The sequence below is a fragment of the Pezoporus wallicus genome, unplaced genomic scaffold (assembly GCF_028554395.1).
Source record: "Pezoporus wallicus isolate ANWC-B61680 ecotype Strahan unplaced genomic scaffold, APGP_CSIRO_Pwel_v1 scaffold_13239, whole genome shotgun sequence".
Lineage (NCBI taxonomy): Eukaryota > Metazoa > Chordata > Aves > Psittaciformes > Psittacidae > Pezoporus > Pezoporus wallicus.
The window spans coordinates 240322-263248 of NW_026642052.1; the positions used below are offsets into that span (position 1 = coordinate 240322).

At 37.7% G+C, this 22927-nt stretch overlaps 1 protein-coding gene across 6 annotated transcripts in view; it reads left to right on the forward strand.

Annotated features, from left to right (window-relative positions):
• Window positions 1-22927, forward strand: part of CFAP99 (cilia and flagella associated protein 99) — a 53706-nt gene that overhangs the window by 24779 nt on the left and 6000 nt on the right. For all 6 annotated transcript variants that reach the window (XR_008974585.1, XM_057426681.1, XM_057426682.1 and 3 more), the window contains 8 exons: window positions 802-882; window positions 2979-3044; window positions 4024-4083; window positions 8026-8114; window positions 10336-10540; window positions 12235-12376; window positions 13513-13664; window positions 17183-17388. Coding sequence is in view for 5 of the 6 variants with exons in the window: in XM_057426681.1 (XP_057282664.1) it covers window positions 802-882; window positions 2979-3044; window positions 4024-4083; window positions 8026-8114; window positions 10336-10540; window positions 12235-12376; window positions 13513-13664; window positions 17183-17388 (1001 nt within the window). In the remaining variant the exon portion in view is untranslated. The remainder of the gene's footprint in view (window positions 1-801; window positions 883-2978; window positions 3045-4023; window positions 4084-8025; window positions 8115-10335; window positions 10541-12234; window positions 12377-13512; window positions 13665-17182; window positions 17389-22927) is intronic.

Genomic DNA, 22927 nt, shown 5'->3' on the forward strand with positions numbered 1-22927 from the left:
TTTTGAAACTGATTGGAAAGTCTCCCTAAATTACCTGGAATAAGCAGAGCAGTTTCTGAGGAGGGATCTTCAGTTTACACTGGCAGATGAGCACAGTTTTGCAGGTAAAGCACATGACTAGGAAGAAGGGTGAAATAAACCAATACTCACTGCCTGTGCAACCCTTTTCAAATCCTCTGGGCTTTAATTTCTCCATCCATAAAAGCATAATAAAAATTCTTTGATACTGCTGGGAAATGCTTTCGGTTCTACCTCACTTAAAAAGCTCACAAAAATACATGAGCAGTCTCACCAGTGCATTTAATTGCTAGCTTCTTCTGTTTGCGCATTTATTTTGTCTCTAGATAATGATGTCAAATAGCAAAGGCAATGGAAAGTACATCACATTCATGAGAATTTCAAAGCATAGTTCTTTATATAGTGCAGTAAATCTAGATGGGATCCCCATGTTCCTCCAGTACAGTACAGATTATAGATTTTTCCCATTAATTCTCGAATTAATTCTGTAATTTCTAATTGAGATATGACATTTTTAGCAAGATAAATATTTAAGCAGATGTCCAGTAAAGTGGCAGACTATCCCACCTACATGGGTGGGTGAGGTATTAACATTGGACAGGACTGGAAAGCCTGGGTAGTCCCATGTCTTCCACACTGGTGCTGATAGAAAAAAAATCAATAATTAAAAAATAACTGCAGCCCTTCTATAGTAAAAGTGAATGTGGTTTTTTTTCCTGTAAGAATGTGTCACTTGGAATATTTTATACCCCATATTGTAGACATTATTGCCTTTTAATATAGGTTCCTCCAAGCACCTACAAATCTCCAAAGGAAAAAAAGCAACTAGAGCAAATCAGAACCCAAAATCGCCGAAAAGCAGAAGTAAGTGTATTATTTTCTTGTTCTGTTTTTTTCTTTCTTCTGAACTGTTTCTTCTGCAATGTTCCATCTTCATAAGTCTTAGAACTTTAACTGAAACATATTTGCTTTTGCACCTAATAGCTCCTGGCTCTTTCTCTAGAGACATGGATTTTGTATCCTGTATTCTGTTCTATCAGAACAGAATCTATCTATCTGCTTTTCCATCTTCTTTATTTTATTAATAATTGTTCTTTTATTCACAAGTACTATTTGAGAAATTATGCAAGTAGCCATGTAAGGTAGCAGAAACACAATTACTCTCTTCACAAGCTTGAGATAGTTTAATGGCTCTTTTACTCCCACAGGATGTGGATATTTAAGGTATTCACTTAATAATTAAGGCTTCAAAAACAATGTTCAATATTTTTGTTTGTTTTCTATAGTAACTGGTAAATGCCCACGTCATCACCTACTGTTTTAAAATACCAGCAGATTCTAACTTCTTTTTCATGCAGATTCCATATTCTTTCTATCAGCAGTCTGAGTGAGTGGGAAGTGTGCATGATTTGTAAAGAAGCAGAATACATTGTCTGTGTGTTAAGAGGGCAGGAGAAGGGAGGCCTAGAAAAAACAAAGAAACAGATCTAGTTATTTGATCCAAACTTTGATATGAATCCTGTCCAATGAGTTAGCTCCTACCATAGTTAAAGCAGATTGTTGTCCTCTTCTCCTTGAAGGGAACTAATTAAACGTCAATTTCCACCTTCTTCCTTCCTCCCTACATTGCAGTCACCATATCCAATCGAAGAGCAGTATAAGCTTGATAAAGGCATGCTACTTGACTCCTTTTTATCTGCACTTGCCCACCCCCATTCTGAAAATTACTTACTCCAGCTTTCACTAGCCAGTACAAGTTCATTTATCACTGTTCTGGGCTCTCCTCATGTCCTTGTGAAAGGAGCATTGGATTCTGCCATTAAACAATAGTAAATGCCTTGATATGGGATAGATCCGAGGGGATACACTTTGCATTCCTTTTGCTGGCCCATCACATTACTTATGCTTGTTATTTTGTTATAAAACAATACAACTTTATTTTTTATCCTTTTATGATTTCCATATTGTGGATAAAGCATACACCTATTTGTCTATGTGCTTATTTGTATATACAAACTTCCTAGAAAAACTGGGGAGGAAAAGCAAGATATCACAGTGCTTATATTGTCAAAAATCTATGACAACTATAAAATCACTTAAACCACCAGCCATGTTCTTCAGTAGAGAAAGTGCATGAATACAAGGAACAAAGGAAAACCACCATAGAAATTATAGCTGCAATAACAACAGTTTTTGTTGCCTCTGGAATGTTACAAAAGGCATCCAAAGCATTCACAAAGGTCAGTTCCCTAGACTGTTTGCTAAACAGCTGAAATGTAGGGTCCTAAAAGAAATATGCATTTAAAAATGCCCCTTGTTTCACAGTATTTTTGCAGAAGCTATAGCTGTCACTGTATCATCTCTGAGCATCTATAAGGAGTGAGAACACTGGAAACTGTACTCCAGACACTTATAGAAGAACTGATGTTATGGGCAACTTCTGTCCAGAAAGCCACTAGAAAATCTACGTGTTTCATAGCTATGATTAGAGATTTGGATTACAACCAAAAGGAATATCCCAAAACTAGAAATGTGGCTGCCCATACTCCCCACTTTAAACTGACTGGTAAGATTACTGCTAGGGGTGTGCCTACTGGAGCAACCCTCAGTGTTCAGATCCCCCAGTCATGATCTTCATTGTTTGTTAGCTATGTGGAAATAATTACTACCTATGGTACTAATGTGCCACAGATAATTATGAGGTTGAATTCTAGATGAGCAACGTTTCATATATGCAGACCTATCAAAGGCATGATGCAAAGATACAACCAGGCAGAACTATGTAGAAAATCAAGACTTGCCCACTTCCAAGTCTTTAATCAGGAATGAAAATACTAGATCAAGCTTTCATTCCTTGCAAACAAGTTAATATACTGAGTTGCAAGGCTTTCTGAAACAGAAAATTCTTACTACATAATTTACATGTACCACATTCTTTAAGCTAATTGCTTTCATTTTAGGATCTGCTCCTGAAAGCAAATGCTGACCGGTTCAAGTGTGCAATCATGAAGGTTGAAAAGGCAGAGGTATGCTACAAAATACTTTATTGCCTAAAAATTTACCAGCATGAAGATGAAAAATGACTGGAATATTCAAAGATATCTCAAAGTATTCAAAAATTTTTGTTTACTTGGGGTTAGGAATTATGTGCTTATCATTTATAGTTGTACTGTCATTTCACATCCATATACTAACATTTGCCTCTTTGGGTGCATAATGCACAACCCCTTTTCTTATACTTCTTGTCTTCTAATTTGAGAAAAGCAGCCTTCCTGTGATACCCCTCCCAACAAGTCCCCAAACTGGCCATTTTTCTCTAAACCCACATATTATTTTTCCATTAACTTTTATGCCACAAAGCAGACAAACTGTGGGAATAACGGTCCCATTCATACAGAGTTCTTGCTTTGGTTGATTCCCAGTTCACAAGTATGTCACCAAACTGTGCGTGTAATATATCCATGTATATTCATTTCAGCATCACATCTGCATATTCTATTCACTGTGTTCATCCCCATGGTCCCAGACACTTCCACATCAGTATCTATAGCCAACATCACAAAATTAAATTAATAACCATCAGTAGAATTCTACCACTATTTAATATTTTCACAAAGTGTGCTTTGACACTCTACTTTGTCTTCCCAATACCTATTTCAGTTGAGCTGAATATTTTAATATAGATAGGTAATATTTTGTAGTCAAATAAAGCATTGCTGTTACTTTTTTAGCATTATTTTAGACAATAAATTTTAGTCAACTTTTGGATTTACCATTGTATGGTCATTTGGTACAAAATATTCCCTCTAAGTTGGAAATACATAGTAAATTTTTGTGGATATAGCAATTCCAAAATAAGTCCCTTATGATAATATTTGTTACTCCAGATTAATATTCTAGGTGAATATTCAAGAATGATTTTTTGGTAAATATCTAATATTTTTTGCTGTGTACTTGAAAATCTGCCTCTGAAATGAATTAATGTATTTTTGGTTTGAACTGCAGAACATGCAGTATGAAGACAGTATGAAGAGTAAATTTCAGGCTCGAAAGGTCCAAAGGAAGGTGAGTAACCTCTAAGGTACTGTTGTCAGATGTACTTGAAAACTTCCGAGTGAAAACCATGCAAATTCTGTGGTGCTGCAAACTCTACTGGAATCCATGTTTTTACACTGTAGCCAGGACCATGGAAATCATGGAGTCTGTGGCTCAAAAAATTTGGCTTCTGCACTATTAACAATCCAAAAGATATGGTCAGGGAGCAACAAGTGTGTGGCAACTCCAAGAGGGAAGAGAAACAAGGAGCAAAGGTGATGAAAACACAGGCAGTGTTCTCACCAACCAGGCCACAGCATCTGAACATGACAAGGTTGGTGGTAAAGCCAGGTTCTGCTGAGAGCAAGACATCATTAGACAAGCACGTTAAAAAGTCAGGTCTGGGGGCACCCAGGAAGTCCAGTCAGGAGGCAAGGCTTCAACAGCAACCCAAGTCCATGACAGCAGGAGACAGAGCTGGAGAGTATTACTTCCAGCATAAGGGAAAAGACTGAAGCCCATAACTGAGCTTAAGTGGGCCTCCCAGACAAGTGAGCAGAAGGTGTGAAGGGAGGTTCTAAGTGAGGCTGGTCAGGGCAACAAAGACATATCTGTTCCCTGAGGGGCCTGACAGGTGAGTCATGTGCAGTTGCACACGACTTCACGTGTAACCGTATTGCCTTAACAGTGTTCTCAACTGCAAAGGGAGAAGATTTAATGTAAAATGGTAAGGACTGAGAATAGTCCACAGGAAAAAAAACAAAGCAAAGCAAGACAAAACAACCAACCCCTCAAAAAAACACAAGAACTGTAAACCCCTGGTTTAAGAGCTCAGCATAGGGACAGAAGAATGTTGTGTCCATAAATCACTGTTTCAGAATGATATCCCAGAGGATGCTGAGTAGACATTCCAGGTAATGACTGCCTGATACACAATATACAATCAGTCTGGATGTTTGTCTTGTTTCCTTTAGACACACACTGAGGTCATAAAATCCACTATAGTGATTGCTGCTTTGCTAGAATTTCCAAGAGTCAGAGAATTGTAAGCATGGAAAATGGGCTGTTCAGCCTTACTGCTACAACGCATGAAAAGTGAAGTTGGTATTTCTGCAATAACTACTAGAATCTTCAGTCTTACATCATTCACCTTTCCTTTGTTCATATGTAGAATAATTTAATGTGGAAGTTGCCCTTGTATTGTGACCTCAAATATCTTCTGAGCAGGTCTAGCTACTCTTTAGAACTATGTATTTAGGTAGGGCTCACACACACTTCAGTAAGACTGATTCCCTGTTTGGGGAACTGGACATCTGGCAACTGTTTCTAAAGCATATCTGGCATTAATCATATACTGAAGTTATCTTTAATAAGAGTATCACTGACTCAGTCTCCTTGCCTGAATCCAACAGCACTAAAATGACAGGAAAGCAGTAAGATCCCAGTGCCTTCTGCACTTGAAAGAAGGGGGTGAGGGGGGAGGAACAAACCAGGAAACACATAGTTAACCCAAATACACATGACCTATAGTTATGTGGGCTTAGTTCAAGGCTATGTATATCCCACTTCCTTTTCTGATAGTGTAAAGTACTGAAACCTAATGAGAGTCAAGCCACCTCCTAACTGCATAAAGTATGGGTTTGGCATCTTATGGCATTGATCAGGGCCAGTTCTAACAGCTGTTAGTATCTCCTCTAGGAGCATAGCCAGTTTTATCTCATCTGAACACATTTGCCTTAAAGGTTGGTTAGGTGATATCAAAGATGCTGCTGTAACTTCGAAGCTGAGACAGGCATACTGTTACTGACTTTTAAAATACTTCTTATTCCTGTTACCTTCCTGCCTATGCAACAATCTGAGTAGACAAATCCTAAGAGGAAGGTTTGTTCAAGATGTATAAATAGTATTATAATGTGTCCTCAAATTAATGGAATTATATAATGTTTTCATCAAGTAGCATTTTCCATTCCTCTTTTTAGAACATCCACAGTGTATTAAATATATTTTTTCATTTCAGCCACATCTATTATGTGCAGCAGCAATTAGTTCTCATTGCTGTTACAAAACATCTATTCATCCTTTTCACTGGAAGAATGAGACAGTACAAATGCATCATCACTGTCTCAATCTGCCTTTTGCTCACATCAGCCCTTGCTCTTTATATATTTATTACTGTTGGTGAGCTATTGTGTGTTCATTATGTGGCAATGGTGAATACAATTTTTTTCCACAAGAATTCCAGAGTTCTGCCATTTTCCTAATTATTTCCATATGCTTGTTTTGAAAAAAAAAAAAAAAGAAGATAACTCACTACAGGAAAAGATGCAAATCTTCTTTGATACAACATGACGTAAAAGAATCTATTCGGTTCTTTTACTTATACCTGTCTTCGTATGTCTTGGGAGTCCGAGTTATTTTGACTATCTGGGTTGTCATATTTCATTCATTGCCATACAGTCGTATTTCTGTTTAACAAACTGGGAAACTGAAGTTAAAGGTATTTCCATAATCATTCTTTGTTCCGTTCTCTATCCAAATTATGGTTAGTAAATAAACAATATGAAATCTGTTTACACAGGTAATTGCCAAAAATATAAACATTTCTATGTGTGTCAGAGAAAATGTCTACTGTAAGTAGGTATTTTATACACAGGATGGTGGATAGAATACAGGCTGGGAAGAGATTATTTATGTAATTCAGGAGGCTTTGTGAAGAATTGAGTAGACCAAAAAGAAGAACATCATTAGGCATTAAGAAGAGCAAGTATAGCAAGTCAAACACAAGAAATAAAATACACTTGTCTGGGTTCTTTTCCTAAATTCTTCCAGTTATCATATTTTGTTTAAAACAGGTAATTAATTCTCATCCATTAAAATGTGCCATCTCTCTGGAAAACACAGTAATTCTACTTAGTGAATTTCTATGTGATAGCATATGCTTGTTATCTTCAACCTACCTAAGTAATATCAATTATAAAACATCCTTTTTCCAGTTAGCTTGTGTATTTCAGGTGAGTATAGTCCATATTTATGCATACAATATTTGCAGTATATAGCTTGAGTGATTCTGTGCTCTGTTTCTTAACCACTCATTAAGCTGTTAATTTGGGATTTAAATACATGTTTGGATTCTGAACACATAATTTCTCTGGATTTAGGTCAAATGTGTCATGACTGTGCTTTGTTTTCTGCAGAAATTATCCCAGTTCTTATCCCACCAGCACTGCTTTGCCTCCATTCAAATCAGGTCTCTTACAAAGTCTGCCTGCAAAGGTGATGTATTTTTTCTGAACAGCTGAGCTGTACAGGGAACATTTTTAACTGTTAGACCAGTTGTTCCCTTCCTCCCTTAGTATTTAGAGGTTGTCTTGGAGTTAGTCCTAAGGCAACTCTGAGAAACTGAAAAGCAGCCACAGCATCTAGTCCAACTTACACCATGAAGCCTGAAAGTCACTGAGAACTGTACTTCACCTCTACTAGCTAGAAAATGGATACAGTAATTGGCGATGCCAGTTGTCTTAGAAATAGTATTTTGAAGTCCTAATAGTGACTAGAGACCTTGCTATGAAAAGTACTGCTTATGTCTAACTTTAATGGTTTTGGTTAACCTACCCTCTTTCAAAGAAGCAGTTTATTTTCTTTGTCCAAAAGCAGATGGAATCCCTGCTCACTATGTATATGAGCACTGAAAAAACTGAAAGGAAGTGAACACATTCTATGGGATTTGACATGGTCCAAGAGTGATTACAAATTTATAATCCACTTGGGGGACTTCGCTGATTTCTTAAGCAGCTTGAGTGGTTTATGAACAGCATGCAATTTCATTGTGAATGTCAGACTGATGCTAGATGGATGCTTTAAGCAAAATTTATGCTATCTTAGGTCAATTTATTTAACCCATTGAAATGTTTTTATACTCTGTTTTATGGTTTACATTACTAACTATAGTATATACATTCCCTTTCCTGACAGATTGACAATATACCTATTAAATTAAATGCTGCAGCTATTTTAAGAGAAGGTGCCCTCTATCAGCGGAAAATGGAACAGGAGCTCAAGAGGTATAATCACACTTCTCAGATTACTTTTCAAATCCCTGGATAGAAAATAATTAACCACATTAAAAATAATTTAGTAAATTCCAGGTAAACTAAAATAATGGATCTGTTGTTAGGATCAGGAAGCTATTCTAGATAAAGAAAGAAGTGGAATGAAATGAAAGGCTACATTAAAGTCACTGTTCTACTGTAGATGCTGTGCAGTGGGGCTGTGTTCTCATTTAGCACTCTGGCTAGTGTCCACCTGCAAATTCCAATAAGCATCACTTGTTGTATTTATTCCCATTCTCCAGAATAAATGATGACCAAAATACGCATCTATTTCTCTGTCCATTATGAAATGCATATATATATTAAGCTATACAATTTAATATATCTCAATTTTCTTCAATGGTTTCAGGTCAACTACATAACAAATTTGATACTTGAATTTGTTTATATGTGTATAAGAATACCTGTCAAATTGTGTCGCAGTTAGATTGGAGGTTTAAGAGTGTGATGCTGCACAAGATAAGCTAGGTGCTGAGGGTGGCAGCAAAGCAGGTAATGACAATGTCCTCACTGAGAGTAGCTCAGTTCCATAGTTCCCTGTCAAGACAGCAGAGCAGATTCAGTGACAGACGGAAGGGTTAGCCAATGGTCCAGTGATTGCTGTATGAGTCCATAGTGATGAGTCAGGGCTGAGGTCAAGCCAGGAAGCCAAGTCAACAAGGCAGGGTCAGCAAGGTGCTAGGCTGGGTGCAGACATACCTACAGTGTAGCTTAGGCAAGGACAAAGGCTATTAACAGCTTAAATGCGGCTCCCAAGGAAATACTCTGTGAGCTTACTTACACACACTCTACCTAAACTAGCAGGACTTTTCATAGCTCTTCCTCACACAGTAATCTCCACTCCAGCCTGATCCAATGTTATATGGTTGTATTGCATCTGAGCTGTCTTAAAACACAAGCAACTAAATCCTAGGCAAGGGTGGGGAAGGACAGGTTGCAGGTCCTTTTGGTGCACTTAGGGCTCTAAGGAATGCTGATATAAAGATTTCTCTGACATAAGGAATCCTTATTCAGCAGCACAGGTTTTCAGCAGACATTAACTAGGAAGAGGACAACTCCTGAATGGCTACTGTATTCTGTAACTCGAATTACAGAACATTTTCACTAATAATTTTTACAAAGATAAAGCCTGTATTGTGTCATGATTTAGTATTAGTTCTAATTCACCTAATTTAGCAGGCTAAGCACTAAATACTGTTAAAAATTTCAAGTCCCAGAATGACTGCCTAAGGCTGGATTTGGTCTTTGGACCTGGAAAATTTTGGTATATAGATCAGGATTTTAGCAGTAAGATACAAAGCATCGCTCAGGTTCTGTATCAGCTGTATATGTATAGTAAGGGTATTTTGTAGTATATGATACTGTTCACTCTATCTGGCAGAATTTTATTCCACTCAGCAAAGGAACAGATTTTCCCTGTAACTAAACACTATTTTATATTAATGAGTTTTAATCTTCTGCTGCATTTAACATACAACAGATACATATATATATATGCATTGGGAAGCAGCCATAAGATGCAGTTCACTGCTTTTTTGTGTCTCTGCCCTAGTTCTTGGCTCATTCGCTCCTGTGCTGCAGGACTTTGATGGGCCAGCCCCAGGGCTTTACTATGCTCTTCTCTCCCAGCTGAGCACAGAAGAATAAGAATGTGGCTTTGCTTAACAGCTGAATACTTCTTTGCTTCATTATAGCAATATTATCTAATTGACAAAATACAAAACAGAAATAGAACTAAGCAGAAAAGTTTTTAGTTCTCTGTGTTAAAGTGGCCAAGAAGATTGTCAAAGAGAAAAGTTATTTGTTCTCTCTACCTCTAAGTAAAGTAATCCCTTGAGAAAATGTACATACCTGCAGCCTGATTCTTTCCGTTCCTTATGTGAATCCGTATGTAGCTAAAGTTTGCCCTCTCTTGGGGCTTTGTTTTACTAAAAACTCAGATCCATGCCCTCGTGCACTTTCTTCCAGTCTGGCTTTCCCAGGCTTTCCACACAGTAGGAACACCTCTTAGAGTGGAATTAAAATCTGTCAAATGACTTTGCAATGATTGCTTTTTTTCTCTCAGAGATCAAACACCTTATATCACGGCAAACTGCTAGAAATGTTTTATGAACCGAGGCAAGGCTGCAGAGCCAGATCCCCACAACAGGATTTGTTTTCCTCTCTCTTGCAGAATTGAAAATTTGCTGCAAGGGGCTGGAGACCCATCTGAATTCTTGGAATGGCAAAAACAGATGCGTGACAAAGATCTGGAAGAACAGCTGGCTGAAATAGAGTATAGGAGGCTTCAAGGAAAACTGAGTTATGAAGAGGCAGTTCTAGCCCATCAGAATGTAATTCAAGAAAATAAGAAGAAAGCTGATCTAATGAGAGAAGAGGTAATAGAGCAGTGGTGTTCAAATTTCCCTTACATTCAATCAGTGCACAATACACCACATATATAAGAAGGTGTAAAAGTTCTATACAGTGTCTTTACTCACTGGAATTTACAAACAATGGAAAAATAGTGCTATAACTTCCAGGTATACCAATGCTTATGCATTAAAGTACTTTTTACAAGTGTTTGATTTGATCAAAAACACTTACAAAGTAAATTGACTAAACCAGAAGGTTAAAGCCTCCTCATGTCATTGTGCATATCATTTTTGAACAGATACTGAGATACTAAACACCATTTGCAATGAAATCAGCAATATATGGCTAATTTAATTATCTTGTTAAAATGAGGGCCACAAATCTGAGAGGATTTGTTTTCTTAAACTGATACAATTCTTCATATTATCTGACATGCACAGATCTTTCTTAGGGGAAAGTTCAGGCAGAAAACCCTCTCTGGATCTCTATATATGGAAAACTGAATACTTATGCCAAGAAGTACTTTCACACAGCTTCTGATCTGGCAAATCACAGTTTCTCAAAACCATTGTTAGATCTTTTCATTATATTCCCAACCCACATTTTTTCCAGTTCTTTTCCTATCAACTAAATAACTGATTGATAAATAACTAATGCTATAGATTTAAATTTTTTCTTAGTCACTAATACAGGCCATTCTTTTCTATTGCCCCAGTTTGCTGCTACACCCTGTAGGCCACCCACTACATTTCTCTTGGCACCTCTCACAGATGTCTCTTCAGTGTCTCAGCAGCTTAAGATGGGACCACAAATGTACAAGATTTTCATAAAGACACACTGCAAAAAGGAAACTTGCTTAATCAGTTCATTTTATACTCTATAAAATCTTTCAATTTTTTTGGCATTGAATCTTCATGTCTGTTTAGACAGGCTGTAACAAGAACTTAAAATGAACCCTGCTATGTACAATTTGGCATAGCATGATTGTTGACACTCGTTCCAAAATTATTGTAATTATTATATTCACCTCAATTTCAGAAACATATGTGTTTTATTTGTTAACAGAAATGCCCCATATGTATAGATTTAGGAATTTGCAAACCAGACTTCCTCTAATCTGATCAATTCCAGGCAGTTCCCTTCGCTTGCCAACAGATACCAGCAGGGCACTTCATCCATGTGAAGATCTCCAGAAGTACTGAGCACCAATTCCCCATTCATTAACAGTTGTCATGCTGACCCTTCTCCTTTCAACTCTTGTCTTCCATCTAAAACAGAAAAGACAATAAGAAATACAGTTTTCCGTTTCCTGTTCATTTCCTGTGACAAAGAAAGGAACATGATAGCCAAAAGTGGACTTCTGTATGTTACAGAGATATGACTTAAGCCCAAGACTATCCTGTAGGCAAACAACCTGCTGTGTATTAGATTAGCACTCTTCCTGTTATGTCACAACCAGATCCAGAGACGGGGTTGCCTGTTTTTAGAAACATGGGAGGGAATCCTGGAAAATAGCAGTGCAAATGTTATTGGTAAATAAAACATAGGGAGGGGAGCTTAAAGATGGCTCTCTGTGTTGTCCCCAGCCAATGTCCTTGCTACTTTTGTGAACGATATAGTACTTCAAATCCAATTTTCCTTACACTATTTCAGTGATTTGAGGCAATCAGATCACCAGTTACCACGAGTTTTATTCACCTGTTTGTTTGGGATTTAGAAAGCAGATCTGATGCACCAGTATGAAGAGAAACGTCTGCAGGAACAGCAAGAAGTGAGAGATCTGGTGGAGCAGGTCACAGAAGGACACAAGAATGCAAAGGAGGCAAAAATAAAGCTGCAGAAGTACAAACAGGAGATAGGTACTTACATATTGCCAGAAAAATGAGAGATGATGACAAATGTCCCCAGATTACTTCATCTTTCTTTTAGTGGACCTTTTCCTTTTGAGGGAAAGATCCAGGATGTACATTCCCATGAATGCATGATTATGAATTCCAGGAATAAGTTGGTAATGGGTAGATCAGAAATTCTAAGCTACTGGTTGTTTAAAAGGAAGAAATACAGCACTAATGTTCTGCAGTTACTTTTCCTTCCATGTGAAAATAGCATATGTGAATGGCTACTTTTTGTCAAATCAAGTTACAAAGCTCAGATTCTTGTGATTCATATCAGTAAGAGAGGATTTGTTTAGCAAATGTGAAAGAATCGTGGCATAAAGTTATTGTCTTCACCAGACAATACAGACCAGGGAGGAAGACTGTAGCTAAGAAAAAAAAAACATCTCCCAGAAAAATAGTATCACAAGGGAGGATGTAGCACCTCCAAGACAGACCAGTCATTAAGATGAAGGGAAATGTTACTGTTCCTCCATTATTCTTAAAGAAAAGTATTCAGTTAATACATTAGCTCATGAAAGTGCAGGGAGAAAGCTGTTCTGGCTAGCATGGCTGTACATATTCCAATGCAATGCCATGTTAATACATACTGCATGAACAAGCTGCCTCTAGTTGTGTGTATTTTGGTGAGCAGACTTTTCTCTGCTTGTGTATACCCATATCAGTAAGGGTTGAGGTGGGGAGAGGGTATTAGCCACTCTGAAGTGGGCTATCAAAGCCTACCAGCCCTTGCAAGTCAGTGAGTTCTAGGATATATATATAGAGCTTGGGAAAAATATTAGTATTAGCTATGTTTAATATCCTTTTATTAAATAATGAAACTATGCACAAATTAGAACAGATATTACAAAGCAGTAATTCAAAGTGTCTACTTTATGTATGTATACATGTTTATGTGCTGAATAGACTGATAGATAGTGTAGGTGTGAAGTACTCATTTGTTTCTCTAATCATTCCTCCCACCAATGCCAGACTGTTCCCTCTAGTACGTTTAGATGAATATTATTATCGTTATTCATAAATGCATAAGAATTTTCCTCCAGATGGATTTCTTGTTAAAATATGCAATCAGCTAACAGAGATTAGTTCTTATCTTCCAGTTCAGAAAGTTTGTGAAGAAAAGGAAGAACTTCGTCGGCAAGCCTTAGAAGAAGATGAGGAGAAGCTCAGGAAAAGATCTGAACTGATTCAACAAATACGACTTATTGGGTCCTTACCAAGCATTAGACACAAGTTTGTTGATTTAACAGAGGTAAGCTCAAAGCCTACTGGTTTTACATAAACGTATACTTCATGTGTTTCATACAAATGCATACTTTATGTGTTTCACACGTTCAGAGGAATTGTGTACTGTATGCAGATACATGGCAGTCTAGATGCACAGCATTAAGTACAGAGTGACCCCATGAAATAAAGGTTAAATCTGAACTGGAACTTCAGAGTATATAAAATGAAAAGTTTACCAGATGGAATATTCTGGTGGTAAGTGAAATCTTGGTCCCCTTGAACTTTCTTTGAATTTCACCAATAGGCTCTGTGTTTCCTGTTATCTTTCAAAAAGAGACTGGCAAGTTACTACAAAATGTTCTATCCACCTTTACACATTTACAGATTTGTCAGTCCTGGATAGGGACTGAATGAACACAAAGTTTGGACAGATCTACAGTTGTTCATATTGCAGTGGTGACTGCCATGGTAATTAGCAAAATAAATTTCCTTTGCTTTCAAGATTGTCAACACTCAGATACATGAAAGAGACTGTCAAAAGAACCCAAAACCTGCTGAGCTGTTACAAATGTGTTTTGCATATGACGTGTTTGTGGTTAAGTCTACAGTAAATGTATCACAGACTTCTTGGACTTACTGATGATGCACAAAAACTGATATGCCTGAGAGTGGCCTTTGCAATGCCCACTTTTGCAGAACTTCCAGCACCCAGAAATCTCTTACTTTACCAGCAAATTGGAAGTAGATTAGCTGAAAATACTCTTCCATTTTTCTTATCCACACTGAAAGAAGAAGGGAATCATATGAAATGACAGAATAACAATTTTAATAGAATCCTTCTGGTTGGGTTTTTTTTCTTCCTTTCTTTCTCGAGTATTCAAATGTCGATCACAAATTAAAAACTATCCATGGTTTGTCTGTGAAAACCATGCAGAAGGAACAGGTCTTTTCCTCTGTGGTGCTATTGGAACAGTCAGTATGATGCTTTGGTTTTATTTCCAGTTCCATTGAATAGAACTGAGCCATCCATTGGTTCCAAAGCTACGTACTAGCTTTGCAGCCACCAGTTAAATCCCCCATTTCATTTATCAGATTCTGGAATACATTTAAAGTATGAAGTAAGTGAACAAGAATAAATCAGCTCAAGTGAAATTAAGTCCATAAAATTCTCATTCTCATAATTTTAAAGTACCAGTTCTTACCTTGATGGCACTGAAGTTGCTTGAACACCAGTATTATCTATTGCACAAATATAGGACATTTCAGATTTTAGGAACCACTTCACTGTCTTCACTAAGCATTTCTGAAATGCAGAAAGTCAAAATATTTAGCCTCTTTCTATGCTTCTAGGAGAACCTCTTTCCTAGACCTTTTTGGTGTCTGCTTGCCATGCTCAAACACCGCTGTTAGTATATATGCCAGACTGCAAAACATTTTCCTGTCACTTCCTGTGAATATAACTTGACGGCCATTGACCAGTTTAAATTAGAGGCAAGGTATTACAGCACTTTCTATTTGCAAATTCATTCTAAAATGAAATCTGAGTAGGAGATAAATGCTCACTTACTGTTTCAGTAATCTATGGTAGTATGTATTTTTCAAAGACATGCAAAAATAAACACTGATTAATATTGAACTCTTTTATCAGTCTTCTACTGATGCTCCTGGTAACCACTGTTTAGGTCATGTACACATGAGGAGCATGGAAGCAGCCAAAATGGAAGAATCAGATCTCAGGTGAAAAAAACAGTGATGATCTGTTCTTACTGACTCAGTTTTGGAGCTTTAGAAAGGGAAGTGATGGGGACCAAAACTTCAGGAGAGACTCTTGCAAATCTTGGAGGAATCTCCAGGCATGGCCACCCAAGACACATTCCCCTTCACTGACAAGTTTGTATCATTAGATTCCACAGACTAATTCAGTAATAATACCTCATAAGCACCAGTGTTGTAACAGCTGAGCCTGGTTATTTGTTGTATTCTGTTTTTTTGTGTATTTATTGTCGCTGTCCCCCTGCATTACTGTGTTCTTCATCTCTCTTGACTTTGCCTCTGTTTCATGGACCCACTGTTCTGAACAGACAGAATGGTCACTGGAGGATGAATACCTGACTACATTGCTTAGATGGCATCCCAGGCCAGAGAAGAGGGACTGGACCCAGGTTAATACTTGCAGCCAATCTGAGCATCTATGACACAGCATCCTTCTGTTTTCCTGGATTTTCATTCCTATCCCTTCATGTTCTATCTTGTGAAGACCTCAAAAGCAGAAAGGCGACTACTATTCTGTCAACAACCCACTCAGTGTTCAATACAAGGGCTTTTTTTTCCCTGTTAAAAAGGGTTTCTTGAAAAAATGAAGGCTCTCTCACTGAAAAATTTCTCTCCATTAAAAGGACTGTAATGAGTTTTACATACATATGTTTATCATTAGCACTTAATTTCATTCTGAGAAATACATTTTGGAGGAGTGATTGTTCTTTTGTGTGTTGTCCCTCTCCCGCCCCCCCCCCCTTTTTAAACATTGTCATTAATTTTCTGCAAGTAGTTCTATGGGACTAAGTAGACCAAAACCTAACCAGTGTTCCACTCTTAATGTTATACAACTGTATAGCAAGTCACATTAGCATCTTGACTTCCTGTACCCATATATTCCATTATAGCATCACATGGTACAAGAGGTAAACTGCAGATGTGTACCAAAACTATGCTAAGAGAGAGAAAAATTATATTAGTTGGGATGAGAAGGATTAAATTTTATAAAGAAAGATACACAGAATCTCAACATTTGTGTGGGTTTATGCAAGTTTTCCATCTATGCAGATGTATATGTGTGTAGACAAGAGAAAGGGAGAGTGTATGTAAGAAGGGCCAAAAAATTCAACTGATCACAAATTTGTTTAGAATTTATCTGTCTTCATGTGCAAATGAAGGTGCAGAAGTGTCTCAGGCTTATTATCACCGTAATTGTGATGTGGATATTTAAAAGCCTTCCTGAAACTTTCAGGTTTGGATATTTTAACTTTGTGCATCAAAATCTGAATTTCTTGGGTACAAAGCATCGGTAGCGCTAGTCTTTTAAGATAAAAAAAATAGATGCCATCATAGATCAGATCCATACTTTGGAAATATATAAATACAAAAATTGCATAGTTTTTAGTGTAAAGTCTGTTCTGGTTTTACTAAGTAAAAAAAAACAAGCAAACACAGTTTTACACATTTTAAAACTTCAAAGTTCTAATTAAAAGATAAGCCTGCTAGAAGTTTTTTGGATAGCAAATATGTTGCATTTATGATTAACCTACTGTATATTTCAATGCTTTTTCATGAAATGTTTTAGTAACTTTGTGGTTTTACATACCAAAGAGATGCTCTACAAATTAAAACCAGCTTGTAAGTAACAGGTTAGGGCCATTCCTGTATTTCATGAAGTCAAATATATTTAGCATGATTTGGAACACACTCAAAATACTCTGATTTTACACATTTACTCTCCCCTTGGTATTTGCAGTGCTATTCAAACCTATATTTCTCATTCTCCAGACTGGTGGCCACGGTTTAACTTGTGAAATGTCAATAGTGGAACTACGTGAACGCCTCGCTCTGCTCAGAGAAAAACAGAAGGCGGCAGAGGAAGAGAAGAGAGACCGGATAATTTATGAAAAACAAGCTAAGGAACAACTTCTTCTAGACAAACTGGACCAGATTTTGGTATTCAGAGCAGAACTCAGCCGAGCAGCTGCTTTAAAGTCAGTATAAAACAGCATGTGACATTTAAGACATTGCAACTTTGTTAATATTTTGCTACCCCCTCGAGGAGAAAACAAGTAGAGAGCAAAATACTGCCCTTCTAGAAATCACTGTGACTTTTGTCATGGATTACATTGGGGCAAGCCTTCCCTTTTTAGTCTGGAAAATAATTTGCATTAGATTTAACAAAGCTTTTTCATTATTTATGGTTGAAGAGGCTCTCTATGTTGGTGTTGACAATATTGCCCCAGGATTCAGAGCCAGTATTACATACTGAGAATTTCTGCCGTTCTTCTGTTCCTTTTCAACTAATCAGAACTAATTTGATGTTATTAGAATCGTTCTAGCTTGCCACTTACAGTGCTTTCTCATTCTCATCTAAATCAATACGTTAGAACTATAGTTTTCTTCCTTCAATTTCATTTGTTATGTGAAAAGGCAGGCATTATTCTAGACGTTAAAGATATTTTAGGAAGGAGATTTTCTGATTAAAATAATAAGTTATAAATTAAATATAGCAGTAGATCAAAGAGAAAATTCTTTGCTAACAGGCTCTCTGATAAAATTCTATATTCATTATTCATATTTATAATTCATTATCATATTTATTATTCATTGTCATAAAGGATCCATAGCCATCATAGATGCTTCACATATGCAGAAGATAGGTCCCTTCCACAAGAGTTTTTAATCTAAGTTAAAGCTATTTACAAATAAAGCTGAGCAGGAAGAAAGCCTGCGTAGAAGTATAAAATACAGCACACCTCTTGATCTTCTGCCATTTTTACTGTATCTTGACTATTTGCCATTGTTTTCTTGCACATTGCCTTTCACCTTTTCCCTTTTGGGTGTTTGAGAGATTAGTCCTTGTCTTGCCATATTTATTTTACAAAGAGCTGTTCAAACTCTGAAGACATATTCTATCAGGCTAAAAACACTCGTCTTTAGACATGTCTCAGATTCACGTTCATAGCTGAGATACAGAAGGTGGCTTCTCAGAGTTCAGTTCATGTTGTTGACATCATCCAGTTCTAAATCTCAGTTACAGAGGGCAGTATTGACGTATTCATTTAACTAGTTTTCACTAGTCCTAGCTCTAATTTGGTTTGTTGCTAATAGTTAATCTCTGAAGACTGGCCTTTACTGTCTTAGTACTTAAGAAGATAGTTTAATGAATTTAATGAATTGATCACTGCCGCTGCAGTGGATTGACTGCATAGATCACTGACCCTCTCTTCTATAGCATGTATCGAGAAAAGATTTTAAGACTAAAGAACCTGAAATGAAGTTGGGGCTGGAAATACACTCACATCACTAAACATTCAGTGTTGTGGAAGCCTGTGGGAGCAACTCAAGCCACTGCTTTCCACAAGAGATGCAAACTAGCCATTAAGAACTTGTGTTCTACATAAAACCTGTGTCACTAGTGGCCATTTAAAGAATCATTTGTTATGCCAGATGTGCCGCCTGTGAGTTTTGTATAGTACTACGTTCCTTTAAAATAGATTCTTTGGCTTAATTCAGATCTAAAACTGTTCTGATTCTGAAATAAGCTATGCTTGAATGAGAAGCTAATTTTGATTCACTTTTTGGTCCTGGCACTTGAAATGTTTATTTAGGCCAGACCACCATGTCAAAGACAGCAGAATCCAACTTCAATTAAACACTTCATTTGCAAACTTCTACTCAGACTCATGATAAGTAATACAGTAATTTTAACGGAGCACTGTTTGCTCTTCAAATAAAGGAAATATAAATTTTCATTATAGATGTTGTAAGACATTTCCTTTCATGGCACCCAGGCAATCTATGTACATAACTCAGAAGCATCTACTACAAAGAGGCATCAGCAAAATATAACTGAATTGTTGTTCTTTGGGAGCGTATTTCATGCATTTTCACCTAGAATCCAAATCTGTGGTGTTATTTCTGTTACTACAGGAATATGGCATGTTTTGGCCTATTTACAAATGCCAGATACTTTGTTGCAGATTTTATTTCTCTCTAAACAAACTATAGGCTTTATGTGTTAAACCTGATTGACAGATCTTGAATCCTGAAATACCTGTCAAGCCAGTGTGAGTGATTAATTGCTGGGGTTGTATTATTGACACACTGCACAAGAGATGTAAAAAGCAAATCTTTATGTTTACAGAATCAATTCATAATTACAGGGATAGAATAGCAAATCTTACCAGTGGTCTTCATGATAGCCTTATGCATCAATATAAAATTACACGTTATTTCTTAAGCTGTGTTATGTTGAAGGCCACTACTAATCAGCTGAAATACGGTGGCAAAGCTTTGCTGAACAAATGTGCTTTCACAGTGTCAGCTGGAGTTTAATTGGGTCCCTACCAAGCAGGTTCCTTTCAATATCATTTACTAACTGACATACATCAACACAAAAGCAGCACATTGAGCAAAGATATAATGAGCTGTATTAAACAAAATAGGAAATGGAACATGAAAAATGACAGACATCAGCCTTTAATAGACTGCAAGCCATGACATCCATCACAGCAGCAGCTTTGTGAGTGCTTGCAGAACACTCAAGAATCAATTCAGTATGTATGCAGGATGTCCCATTAATTGCTAGAATTTCTCAGTTTGAAAATCAGCACTGGCATATGAAGTGGACAAACATTTGAGTTCTCAGCTTTCGCACATAAGCACCAAAAGATATATGTGTTTGAATACATGCTAATGAACTAAAGTTATGTGCCTGTATACTTCAGGTGTGATTCCCTTTCATTCCAGTGAGGCTACAGCTATTACTGCAAGTAATTTAATACACTAAGAACCAAGTAACAGATCGAACCATTTGGTGCTGAGGCTCCCTCCATCCACATTATCTGTGGTTTGGGGGTTTTACTTTGATTTCGGTTTAGTATGGTGTTAGGACTGCATGCGCTCACCATTCATGTGGTTTAAAGTTGTGCCAAGAGGAAAGTAATCTCAAAAAACTTCACATACTTCTGGTTCCTCTCTAAGCCCGTCTAGTGAAAACCACACTATCCTTTTTCTTGTCTCCCATAGATGACAGCAGTACATCCGTGCCCCTACCTATGTACGGCACACGGAAGCTAGCCTTATTTCTGTTCTTTCTCATGTTCCTGCCTTGTTTGTTTTGCTGCTCATTTTCAAGTGACGTGACAGCACCTGCTGCCTGAGCCTGATCCCCTCTCCAAGTCATGCCAACATCCAGATGAAGGTAGCAGCTGCAGTTCTTGACTGCAGGATGACAGTCTGAACTGACACTAATACTCCTTGACTTGCTTGTATATGAGGAAGATACACAGACTCTCACCAACACAGATGTTTACCATATTCCCATCTCACGCTGTGGTAATGGTGTAGAATGCTGGGGTCTCAGCACTGGCTTACAAACAATGGTGTGTTTGCCAAGGTGGCAAAGCATTAGCTTCTCTCCCTGCCACTGCCAGTGCTCAAAGCCCTCCTGACAAGGGGCACTGACCATACACCTTGCACTTGGCCTGAACTAGGGAGGGGTGAAAATAGTGTGAGGGAAGCCATGGCAGGAGGACAAGGCAGAAGGCTGGCTATGAAGAGGAGAACGAGCAGAAGGGAGGGTTAAGGATGAATGGTCGTGACGGTCCTTTCCAAGTAGAACAAGCTCCCTAAAGCAGGTGTTCCCTGGAGTATCCAGCTCTGACTTAGGGGGTCAAAGGCCTTCTGGGTGAAGAGGGGAGAATGGAGGCACAAAGTCCAAAACCCATAAGGCGCCCTGGCAGCACACCCCTGTGATGCAGCACACAACTGAGGGAAGGAGGGGGCAGACAGCACATGGAGGTGGGAAGATATAACAGGGGAACGTGTGCCATGCTATCCCTATGTTTGGCTGTTGCTTCAGATATTGGAGAACATAGCCTAGAATAATGAACATCCCTCTGAACATCAGGAAGCACTTCTTTTACTGTGAGGGTAACTGAGCACTGGCATAGGCTGCCCAGAGAGGCTGTGGAGCCTCCACCCCTGGAGATACTCAACGGCCACCTGGACATGGTCATGGGCAACCAGCTCTAGGTGGCCCTGCTTGAGCAGGGGGGAGTGAACAAGATGAGCTCCAGAAGTCTGTTCCAGCCTCAACCATCCTGTAATTCTGTGAATGAACTCTGATTATACAGCTTCATAATCTTTATTTCAAATGAGGCAAACACTATTATGAATAACAATCACTTCCCCACCTAAAATTAAATGCTTAATAACTTAATTGTTTTGGAAGGGAGTCAGATTTTGGGTGCTTAAATCCCTCACATTAGTACAAAATAGTAATCAATCTAATAGTGTAGTGTGTTTAAATGTCAAAATAATGACTCCCTTAACAGTGAACTGTTAACAGTTAGATACATTAATTTTCCTCACTGCAATACCTAAGAATTACACAGTGCGGGGCAGAAAAAAGGCAAAGTACTGTGAAGTACAAACAGCCTCAGTCACTGGGACTGAGAGTATGAGGAAGTTAAAAACCCCAAAGTTTATTGCACTATAAGGCAATCTTACTTGTGCTTTTAAAAATATATTTGTATTTATTGCACAAGACTCCATTTTGTAAGGTGATCTTATAAATACAGTCCTAGCTGCTTAAGTTGATACTGTAATGCCTAGAATGATGAAGTAGCCATTTTCACTCCATCTCCTACAAGTACTGAGTCAGTTAAGAGCTGTCTCCTTACAATTCTGATGTACAGCTGGAGTTTGAAAATATAAATGAAGGGCAAAATGTAGTTTTCAGGAGGAATCCTCTGTGCAAATCTTCATATTCTCCATTTTGTAAACACAGCTGTGAAGACCTAATCCAAGTGTTCCGAGTGTTTTCACTTGGAAAGGAAAACCTTTCATGCTGAATTGCTGCTGTTTCAGTTGTAAGTCAGGTGGCCTACTGGACCTACAGTTCATTTGGCCGCATCCTAAAACTGCATGGCAGATAGTTAAATAATTACAAGGGATATGTAGGTAAAAAGATGCTGGACTGCCCAAAACTTATTTATTTTTAAAGTTCATTATATTTACTAAGGAAATTGTTGAGACAACAAATATGGGATGTGAATTGCAGTTTACGATGCCTGGAATATTATTTCAACCAGGAAGGCACTTCCATTTTACCCATCACTGATGGAATTATTCTGTACTTCATCTCGGTATACCCAAATCTTTGTTCTGTTGACTGTATGCACAGAAAGTGAATAGAGAACGAAAACAGTGGTAGATAAATTTTCATTGCTTGCTTTCATGTCCATATTCTGTTAAATCTTCCACTAATCCCTTACTTTTCGTCCTCTAAGTAGTTTATACACACACCTCACACTACTACAAACTTCCATCAGCACATTCAAGAATCTCATCCTTAACACTAAAAAGTAGTTTCTGACAAGGGCACTAAGAAAACACTAGAGTTTGTTAAACCATTTCAAATACATATGGACTTCAAAACTATTAACTGTTTTTTTAGTGTCTTTGGTAGAGAAATATTTTTTAATTATGGCAAACTTGCAGAGGGACAGGCGACTCTTACCT